An 11,312-nucleotide genomic window follows, 5' to 3' on the forward strand; every position below is an offset into this window, starting at 1 on the left:
AAAACATTATCTCTCTCTCTCTATGTATATATACACATAAAATGAAAAACCTACTCTAACAAAGTGATTTCACAGGTGTATTCAAATCCCCTCTATCATTTATAGGTGTTGGTGATTGTATTGACTCTTGTGGCACAGGCCTCAACACGAACATGCACAGCTACATTTTGTATTTTTTATTATTTATTAATGTATTTAATCATAGTTTTTTTAAAAAAAAAAATAGGTTATCATGTTGAGTGTGGAGAAAAAAACTAAATATAATAACTGCAAAACAACAGAAGGTTTGAAGAAGAGCTTGAAGGTTTATTGGAAAGAAAATGCAGACAAAAAGCACAGCATTGGTTTAGTCAAAGCAGCTCATTGCTAACTGACGAGGTCCTGATTAGTATTAGGCCGACTAAGCCATTTTAAAAATGAACACATCAAACTGAGCACGCAGCCAATCCAATGTGTTCATTTCGTTCCTTTGTTTTACACAAGATCGAGAGCAAAACAAAACAATTGATCATAACATCCTTATTGCTTACATCTCTGCTATGTGTATGCTGCTACAATCCTATGCGAATATCAACTCCAAAATACTAAATGAAACAACACAGAATAGTAACAGGTACCAACGGTTTTATATCAACTCTGGGATGATAAACTGAGTTTTTCATTTCAATCACATTGACTTCAGGGACCTTTATCCTATCATAGGACACAATCTACTAACAATTTAATAATGCATAAGAGTCACCCCACCCCTCGCATCCATGTCTGAGGCACCCTGAGCAAGAATCCAGCCCCTAAACTTCGGAGAGTCCTCACTAGTGTACACACTACTGAGTGAAGCTAATGGATGGCTAAAAAGCAGAGAAAGGAGATCAGTAAAGGAAAAAAAGGTATATTATTAGTGTGCAGTCCACTTTAGCCATCACATCCCATTAAACCTTCTTCCAGTTTTTCAAGATGGCCCCTGCTGCTTCCAGAGTACTATCTTGCTGTTGAGACAAAGATGGTGTGTTTTTCAAGAGAGAAGAAACTGCACCTTAGCAAATATTAATCTTTACCTTTGGTTTGTTACAACTGGACCCTTTTAACTTACCTTAATAAAGCAAAGGCGAATATATTTCTCAAAGTGCTTCTTGGACTCGTCTCCAACAAATGCTGTAACTGGAATAGCTGCCAGTTTCTGTATAAAATATATCCACATATAAAATAAGCATTAAGATATATTGCTACAATTTTTCACAATTAAGAAGCATGTTTACCTTTTCTTTAATCATCCACTTCACAAACTTGTAGTCATAGGCTTCATCGTCACCCATATGTGACAGGTCCTGATCTACAATGAAAACAGAGCAGGGTTGCTATTTTACTAGAAGGGTCACTAGTTACACAATATATTAAACTTGCAGTAAATGTTACAATATTCTTGTCCTGATTGTACAGACATATAATAGTATATAGGATATATGTGTCTAAGTTTAAATTAGCTTAAATTTAGCTCCTTTTGTATAAATTCACCTAACATACCTTTCACATGGACAATAATTCTTCTTTGTTATACTTAAGAAGTATTTTTTTTCTTTCACATTCACCCCTTGGATTGATGAGCCAAATCTCATCCTAAACAAGTTTGGAAGCTGTTTAGTATTAAAGCTAATTAATGATAATGCTAACAGGCCTCGATTTCTGGATATGCTAAAGTGCCACTGCTGTGAGACAAACATTTGGCTGAACACTGGTCAGACTCTTATGGATGGGGGAAATTTGGATGGGTGGTGAGCCTTTGAAGGAACCGGAAAAAGTCTGAGAAGCTTCACCAATTCACCACCCTGGGAGGTTTTAAGCCTAACAGCTTCATGCCTTTCTCTAATGGTGTGGTAGGTGGTAGGTATGGTTGATTAGCACACGGCTATCAACATTTAACACATTTACTTTTCATCTCTGAACTGAACAAAGAACTGCCTTTGCATCACTGACATTACACATAATGTCAAGGAGTGACTAAGTCACTTTGAATTGGTTGAAGCGAAATTGCTTTGATGTTAAATTGATTGAGATCTTTGATTGAACTGAAGCTGAACGGGCTTCAATATTTCAAATATTTTCTGATCTGTATTTATATTCAACGTAATACCGATAACATCTGTTCTGTGTCTTGTGCTTCATTAATCCTCACACAGCTCGGAGAGTCAAACCTTACACAAGCTCTAGCCCTGCGTTATCCAAGTACTTACATGTGTTAGCCTAACCCTTTGGACTAGCCTAGCATATTATTATTACTCATATCTATTGAGCATTATTTATTATGAGTGTTCTAAGTGCTACACTGTGTGCACAACAAGTCAGGGGTTCTATGACGGGACTGATAATTAGAGCATTATATGGAAATGAAAACTGAATGGTGCACGTAAAGTTTGAGTTTCCAACACACACTAGACAACACCATTGTAAGTTTAAGTACTTGTGATATCTGTTAAAAAGTGCAGCAACTCACTGAGAGATGTGACGTCCACAAGCATGAAGTAACCGCCGTCCGGGATGACGGGAGTCATACCAGCCTCCTGCACGATGGCAGCCATGCGGTCCCTCTTTCCCTCAAGTTCCTCCGCCAATGAAGTGAAATAGCACTCAGGCTGGCCCATGATGTCATAGTTTAGAAGTAAACCTTGTGCCACCGCTTCCTGAACACAAAGAAAAGATCAAATTGACTGTAAAGCCAGTTGTCTCTTGCTTTCTCTGGAATTCTAAAGAGCCTACCTCATGAAAGCCTTTCACAAACTTGCCTGTATAGGTGTCGGACAGGTATACACAGTATTCTGCATGACGGTCTGAAGATGTTTTATCAAGTGCTCGGGTCCAATAGACCAGCCGAGCTAGAAAAGACAAATACCAATTGTGCAATGTGATAGCAGTAATTATTCAGTATTGGGAATTATGTCCATCTAAACTGACAAGTTTTTCTTACTTTCCATCCAGTAACACTGAAAGTTTTTCCAGCACTGCCGACAGTAACTGTTCTGTCCCACATCCCAGGCAGAGTGGCTGCAAAGACAGAAAACAAAATTTAAATGTACTTCAGAATATTTCAGGGTCTAATTTTTTTTTTTTTAAATTGCCAAAGGATTTTATGCCAAAGGAAGATTTAGTGTTTTCTGCAGAACTATGCCGGAAACACTTGAAATGTAAATCACACCAACAACGGACTGAGATCAGCTCATTGCAACAGACAAATGATGAAGGCTATCAGATGAGTTGAGCTAACTGAAATAGTGTTGAGGCTCCCGCCCTGGTAACTATGTGTAAAAAAAAAAATGTAAAGAACTTAAACTTTCACTTCCAAATGGGAGATGGATGATGGTGACTCGCTCTTACACCCTACACCACTTGCTAACTGAAAACGTACCAATTTTGATATGTTGGTGTCCCTTGTAGACGAGCCACTCATACACCTCGTCACTGAAGCACAGGGTGTCGTGTTTAATACAGAGGTCTGCGATCATCTGCAGCTCGTCTCTGGTGAAAATCTGCAGGAAGAAGACAGGAACGACTAAAGCACACGAGTGTCTCAAACTCAGAGGGAGATCAGCGGGGTGTGTTACTTACCTTCCCAATAGGATTGTTGGGAGTGTTGATGATGATAGCCTTGGTCTTGGAGTTGAATTTACTGGAAAGCTCATCTGGGTCAAGATACCAGTCAGCACTGGAGATTGTCTTCTTTCCAGACTTCTGGTATTTTACAGAAGATACTTTGTGTTACAACTCCTTACAGCAGTAGGTAACAGCAGTAACAGTAGTAAGGTATTTTAAAAATACCTTACTACTGTTACTGCTGATATAAAATACTATTTTATATATCAGCAGCTCTTGAAAAACTTTGAAAAGAACTGAATAGAACGGAGGGAATTTCAAAAATTGTGCAGTCCAGAGTTCATTGGTGTTCAAATAGTTGTTCTGATTAATTAGTCTGACACGCTGTATATGGTACTTGTACTCATATTGTGTCCCATATAGTTTAGATGAAAGTCAGAATCAGAAGTTAGTTTTGAATTTCCATTAAATTGAACTGAATTTCAGTAACTTCTGATTAATGTCCAGGAAATACACAAAACCTTTACAGGCAAATACAAAACATCATTAAAGTTAGCATGCTCTTTTGTTAAGTATTAATATATGCATCAATGGTATATTTGTTGAAGGACAATACAACATGTCTAAGTCATTATTTCCATAAAAAAAGTGATTTTTTTTTAGTTTACTGTGCGGGATTCTCAATTTACTGTGAAATAAAGCAGAATATCTGAGACATCCTAATTGAAACGTGAGGTTGTTGTGAATGAAATGTTATTATCTGCTATGTTTGATGTCAGTAACTTCAATCATTCAACTGGTGCTGCAAGCCTTTAAGCCCCCATTGGTTTGATCATGAAACAGGTTTTGAGTTGGATACCATGTAGTATTGAAGAAACTTAAACTGACTTACAAGGCGTAGCGGTATCATCACAGGCTTGGCCCCGGCCATTCGCACCATAGGAACGTAGCAATCAAAGTAAGGTTCGATTATGATGACCTGCAGGGAGGAACATTACACAAATAAACGTACTGTGAACACAAGACGCATGTAACAATGTTTATTAACGTAAAATAAAGGAGAGAAAAACCCTCACCTCATCTCCTTCTTCTACTAGTGCTTGCATGGTGCTGAACAAGGAACCGTAACCACCTACGCTGACCAGGATTTCTTTGAAGGGGTCAATCTCACGTCCATAGACCTTTCCATAAACCTGAGAAAGGGCCTTCACCAACGTTGGATGGCCCTTTACAGTCAACAAAAGAAGAACCAGTAACTAGTGAAAGTACGGTTAAAACAATCAAGAATACCTTATCATTACGTACATTTTATTTTGATAGGGTAGGCCACTGCTACTGACAGAAACTTCACTGAGCACTTGCAGATAACAACGGATTTGGTTAAACAGTGAGTTGGGGTAAAAGAGAATCTGAGTGCTGAACTTGATCTGACTGCATCAGAACAGACCCAGGTTCAGACAGAGTGCAGAATACAATTATCCCGGGCCCCGATCACACCTTGCATTAACGTCCGTCCTGGGGGAATCTGATCACAAGTGAAGAGCTTTAAGTACGGGTGCGAAACGTTCTCTGACAACATGTGGAGATGTTACGGGTCACGTTGCTTTGGTAGTGTGAACGCACAATCCTCAGTCACTCTAAAGACCACCTGCTGTGCAGGGGTGCTCTTGTGGCTTTGCCTCATTCACTGACATAAAACACACATGAACACCATAAAAAATGATCATCAGAAAAGGACAAAAATCATCTAAAGTGATGTCTGTTGATTAGTTATGAGAGCACTTGAATATACGTTGGCTTTGTAACTTTTAACTAAACCCGATCTACACAAGTGTGACAGTTAGTGAAGTTTCTCAATCGTCTGTGTCTTTTATTATTACTATTACTATTATTATTACTTTATTTATATATAGATTACGTTAAGTGTGGAATATTCTACTGCGCTACTGTGCTTATGTCAATGCAGAGCGCAACACTGTTATCGGACCTGGAGACCCGACTGCTGACGTAATTTAATTCTAGGTGTGAACACAAGTACCTAAAGGTGGTAACTTGCCATCAGTTTGCACAGGACAGATGTTAGTGCAAGTTCTGAACATGGTCACACAATCACTAAATGTGTGTAATCAGAGTTAAAGAGAAGTTTAAATCAGCGTATTTATGAAATATTATGAATAGTTCAACCAGGTCAGTGGCGCTCCTGAAGACACAGCAATGAGCCAACTAGTAGGGCAGAGAATGTAAACCAGGATACATGGAATATTCAAAATGAAAATGAGTTTTTATCGGTTAACTATTAACATGACTTGTAGGAAACTAGACCAGTATCAAAATCAGTTCTTCAGTTCCTCAGTCCGGCCTCCAATGAGTCTTAGTTAATCAGACTTACAAAGCCTCTGGTGTACTGGTTCATTCGGTCTTCGAACACTGCCTTCGCTAGTGCCTCTTTGACATAAGACGGTGGAGGGATGTCTGGAAAGCCTTGGCCAAGGTTCACTATGGATGGGTCTGCTGACATGGCAGTAAACGCCACCCTGAAGGAATAAAGACAGAGCAGAAGCCAGATTAGCACGCTAAAAAGTAGCTTGTCTTTTAATTGTGAAAGAAGCTCACGAGACATGGTTTCAAAATACATGACAGAATACGTTAAATATGTTGCTGTTGAGCTGTAGCTGTTCTTGTACTACGCTCGCTCACGCTGTTTAAAGTTTCCCAGCTCCTGCTCCTGGCTTTTAATAATTCATCGTTCACTTACCAGACATTCTTGTCCAGGCCCTCAATTCTTTTGGCGTGCGTGTGTCGTGACATTATGTGCTGCAACGCAACAGAAAAAAAATGACGCTTTAATTATTCACGTACGTTACGGGCGACACTTGCAATGACAACTGCTTAACAAGTTTCAGGCGGCCTGCATAAGAGGAACACGAGGTGCAGCTGGAAGCGTGATGGAAGTAAAATAAATTATCATTAACCACCAAAGCCTGCTACTCTACATCAACATGGTGGGACTTTGCCTGGATTTTGAACACATACAACTTATTACATACAAATTCTCCAGCGACATCAATACAGCAGCTCAAATCATGTGCATTCCACCTGTGGTATTTTAAATAGCATCCCGTCCATACTAGGTCCAGCTAATGTAGCTAACTCATATCATGTAAGACAGCTTCACTGAAAGCTTTTCTACGAGGGCCTACCTGTGAAGTACAAAACCTCCTTCTGCAGCTTACGTAAGCTGAACGGCATGTAATTCTGGAACGGATCAGGACCTGTCGCGCAATGTTCATGCTGCACAAAATGAGAACACAGAGAAAAAAAAACACAGTCGTTGAATTTTCTTCTCTCACTCCGGCTTAGCTGCTACGTTTCTGCATACACTTGTTGTGTCACACTGGCTGTTTGCTAAGCTAAGTGTTGCTGAATCCACATGAATCCATCTGGAGTTGCTGCATGCTGTCAGTAACACACATTTCCCCACGATGTGCCTCTTTTGCACGACACAGCAAAACACTAGTCCTATATGTGTAGACACACACTTCAGGATTAAAAGATTTTCTTGGGAGTACTGACTTTACGAGAATTACTTCAATATCAAAGAAAGAAAAAGAGGCGTCTCAGGCAAAAAGCGCTCCTATTCCTGTGCCATTAGTCCACTGTGCATCTGATCTTGTAGCTATGAGAATTTTTTTACAGAATTATTATAATTAAATGTAAGGTCTCCAATAATTTTCTTTAGCGAAGACAATGCCCTTCTGCAGAACATCAGTTCTAAAAATAAAATTCAATTTATCCTCAGTTAGTGGGTAATATACAGTATATACCTTAATGAATGTGTGGGAATATATGCAGTAATATACAGAGGAAAATTAAGTAAGAAAGTTATGATCTCAACGAGCAGAACATTATCTACTTATAACAGAAGAGTTATTCCGCAGTTGGTTAATGATTCAAATCACTGATGATGAAATGCAAACATACAGCTAATTCCAGCTTCACAGATGGCATTACATCAGTTACAGCTGTAAACTGAATATCCCTGGGTTTAGATAGTATTTTTCTCCGAAACTGCAAACTCAAAATAAACTAGCATAGATACACATATAAGACTACAGAGACGACAACATTAAATTTTGAGGATAAGGCAGTTAAATATTTAATGTTGTGTGCAAATTCATAAACAGCAGGCATAAGCACAACAGACAATGATTAATTAGTGATCTTGAAATTGGGCCTTTACTGTTTTTTTGTTTTGTTTTTTTTTGCTACTGATTTTGTCACAGAGCGCTTTCCCAGATTTCCATCATTCAACACCAGGTGGCGCCAATGTCCATCACAACAATCCTGCAGAAGGTGCACAGGCCAACACACTGACCACATGCCAAAATTGACCAAACGCTCTTAAGAGATAAGACAGAAATTTATGGCAGAAAATATCACACTCATTGTGACATTCGCACTTAAAAATACTTTGCTTGTTTGGAGCTAGGCATTCTTGATCGAAATCCATTTCATATTCAAGCGTGTAAATGTATGATTATGTAATACATATAATTAGAGAATAGTTTTCAAAACCCGACATTCCCCTCGCACTTTCCCCCAAGTACTGTTTATTTCTTGTATATTGTTTAAGTTTTTTATTGCAATACTGTATATTTTAGATGTTGTTTTCCTCTTTTGCATAAAGCGCTATTTTAAAGGAAAAAAAATGTGTCCCGGCCAAAGCTAATGTGGTTCAGAAATATCCTATAATCCTATCCTATAATGTCCACATAAACTCCAAGAAAACGTGGCCCCTGGAAGTCGCCCTCGGGTCTCTGTTGCTCTGCTGGATCCCATGAGGAACGAACATTACTCCTGATATGAACCACACGCTATAATCATAACTAGCTAGATGTTAGCTAAAGCTAACGGGTCCCGCTAACATCTAGCTACTGTGTTTAGGCTCCGGATGCGTTGGCAGACTCAGCTTTTCCTCATTACGAAGCTCTGTGATGACAGACATTGTGCTTCTAATGGAAACACGTACCATATAGTCACAGAAGTTTAGCCACCGACTCAGGGACAGCCACTTTCTTTCTTTCTTACTTACTTACTTCCTTTACGTAGTGAATCACACTCAGGAGGAGGAGACGCTGTCACCCTGAGGCCTGCTGCTGCGTTTAGTGATGTCGGAAATGGGAAACTTTTACACACAGACTCGACGACGCAAATTAAATGTTAACTTATTGCAACAGTAAACGTTCACGTCACTGAGCAAAACGCACTGATTAATCTGTCACTTTGCTGGTTTCTTTGAATTGTGTTTTAACACTAGCACGTGGGGAAAGTAAGTTTTGAAAATGCAGTCTTTACCAGAAAACTGTTGCTATTTTTAATATTCTGCCGGCTTTAACTGCACGAGACTAGCTAGTTTAAGTTTTGTGGACAATGCCAGCGGGGGTGACTTGATTGAGTCATGTAACTTGAGAACGGTTCGGGTTACTACAAAAAAAATACTAAATTACTATTAAATATGACTTTCTACATGTCAACCCTGAACGCAGCTTTTCGCCTGTTTATTTATTTTTTATTATTTTATTTATGTTTTCATAGAGATTTTACAATAATGCACAGTTAGTAGCTAAAATAAGTAGCTAGTAGCTAAAATAAAATAGACAATAACTATTTAGTACTTTCTGACCGTGTTTTCATTTACACTCTGAAAGCCAAGTCAACAGTCTTGCCCCCGGGGGCCACGACATCCAATCAAACAGTCCTGGATGCATTGTTGACGTGGCTGGGCCTGAAGCCTGACACCCCAATGACATTTAACAGCACACGTGAGGTTATATTTGGAGAAACCTACATGTATGGAACAGCCCTTCAAAGAACATCTTGAATGTGTGTGTTTATATATGATTCCGGTCACAATTTATTAATCTGCTCTAATACATCAAGTTTTGACAAGTCCCGTCTCTTTCCTATGCCTATCTGGGGCCTGGAAATTTCAAATCGTTGGATCCTGCCAAGAATGCAATATCCACAGCACTCTGTCTTTTCAATGGGTTTTTGATTGGTTTAAAGGGTTTGGCTTGTAGGGGAAGGGTTCACATGGGATCACCCACTTTGGGATCACACACACACACACACACATATATATATATATATATATACATGGCAAAATGTAGTCCAAGCTTTTATCAGAAAAGTTGTATCTAAAACTTCAACGTCAATAATAACACCACCTGCCACTTCTGCACAATACATATTTATATTTTCTACTAACAAGGGAACATAAACTAGAGATTAATAGCTGACAACATTACTTTTGTTTATTTCATTTCAGTTGTGTGTGTGTATATATATATATATATATATATATATATATATATATATATATATATATATATATATATATATATATATATATATATATACACACATACATACCCTGGAAGAGTTATTGATTGTTATTATTAAACATATATATATGTCTTGATTTTTATGTATGCCACATGCCCAACAAGTTATGACACTAACAAGTTTCCCTCTTAAAAGGCTCACCTTAAAGATGTATCAAAAAAATTAAAGACCACAAGACGGAATCAGTCCTGTCAAAGAACGCTGCCTAGCAGAGTCTCATCTCTAAACCACTCCTCAAGAGGGAAAATACGTCCAAACACCTGGACTCGGCTCAACAAAAGCCGAGAGTTCAAGCTCATCCACGGCGGCGCCAAAAGGCTCCCAATGGGACCCCCGCCCCTATGGCTGCTGAGCTAATCACGAGGCCACATAGTGCACGCTGACTCCTTCAGGTTCCTGCAATTGGCCGAGAGCCTATATTCACTCCCCGTGTGAAATCCAGAAGCACGCTGCAATTTTAGCAGAAGAGAGGCTAACAGTGCAGCTCACTTCCACCAGCCACCTTTGTTTTATTTTCTTTATCTTTTAATTTGATATATGCAGATATATGTATGTTTATGTCAGGTAGGTTTATGTTTACGGCAGTTGCCTGGCTACCCTACTGTTGCATGTTTGAAATAATAGAAAAAAATAATATTTACATCTTTTTATTATTTGAATAGTCTAATATTGAATGCAAAATGATGATAATAATGTATATTAATAAACAGCACTAGGCCGAAGTTAATACAGAACACATAAAGCAGGTAGGGGATCTCTACTCCCTACTCATCTGCAACATCACACAGCCCCTCACAAACCAAACTCCGGCTCCTTTAACAGTGGATGGTGGAGAAGAAGAAAAAATAAAAAAACAGACAAAATCCAGATAGACACAGGTGGCAGTTACAGCAGAGTCTTTGAAAGAAGACAAACCCCAAGTTACACATGGGAGGGAATATTCAAGTCCGGTTGAGTTTTGTTACTTTGGATCGAATCAACTCCACTCTGACCAAGAACAAGTGGCACTTCATTCAAGAGAAATACATGTTACACCCCCTAAGCTGAGTCATTGTGCAGAAGGCTTCATACTTCTAGGGAGTCGACCAGGGAGCGCTGACTGACATAGTCCATGTTCCCCACAGCCACTTCACTTCAACACCACTAACATTCATGAAGCACTTACACAGTGAGATAGACAAGCATTCCTGAAATGACTTTTTTGTTTTATTATGTTGGGATAACATTACCTTTAGAGTCCTTGCAGCCCCGGTGCAGCTGCCATCAACTTTTCACTCACCTGATACTAATATATTTGGCAATGGAAACCAATCCAAGCACTCCTT

General features: G+C 39.0%; 1 protein-coding gene across 4 annotated transcripts; it reads right to left on the reverse strand.

Moving 5' to 3' along the window:
* Nucleotides 1–285: 285 nt before the first annotated feature.
* On the reverse strand, nt 286–10,174 carry LOC125009809 (kynurenine--oxoglutarate transaminase 3-like). Of its 4 annotated transcripts, none has more exons than XM_047588014.1 (14): nt 10,129–10,174; nt 6,783–6,873; nt 6,338–6,396; nt 5,972–6,116; nt 4,659–4,808; nt 4,475–4,561; nt 3,598–3,720; nt 3,398–3,518; nt 2,960–3,036; nt 2,778–2,867; nt 2,489–2,675; nt 1,257–1,330; nt 1,091–1,177; nt 286–986 (listed from the first exon to the last, which is right to left on the reverse strand). In XM_047588014.1, exons 2-14 carry the CDS (start codon nt 6,870–6,872, stop codon nt 930–932), a joined length of 1,347 nt encoding a protein of 448 aa, XP_047443970.1. In that variant the 5' UTR covers nt 6,873; nt 10,129–10,174; the 3' UTR covers nt 286–929. The 4 variants fall into 4 exon arrangements, with proteins under 4 accessions (XP_047443970.1, XP_047443967.1, XP_047443966.1 ...); XM_047588011.1 differs by lacking the exon at nt 10,129–10,174 and adding an exon at nt 8,679–8,812; XM_047588010.1 differs by lacking the exon at nt 10,129–10,174 and adding an exon at nt 8,612–8,754.
* Nucleotides 10,175–11,312: the final 1,138 nt, after the last annotated feature.

The sequence above is a fragment of the Mugil cephalus genome, chromosome 6, assembly GCF_022458985.1.
Source record: "Mugil cephalus isolate CIBA_MC_2020 chromosome 6, CIBA_Mcephalus_1.1, whole genome shotgun sequence".
NCBI classification, from domain to species: Eukaryota; Metazoa; Chordata; class Actinopteri; order Mugiliformes; family Mugilidae; genus Mugil; species Mugil cephalus.

Excerpts from the sequence above, each read along its gene's own strand:
- LOC125009809 (XM_047588014.1), bottom strand. The coding sequence starts at position 6,872 with ATGAACATTGCGCGACAGGTCCTGATCCGTTCCAGAATTACATGCCGT. Across the intron at positions 4,809-5,971 it reads ACCAGTACACCAGAGGCTTT|GGCCATCCAACGTTGGTGAA; the intron begins GTAAGTCTGATT and ends TTGACTGTAAAG. Across the intron at positions 3,037-3,397 it reads ACACCAACATATCAAAATTG|CCACTCTGCCTGGGATGTGG; the intron begins GTACGTTTTCAG and ends CTGTCTTTGCAG.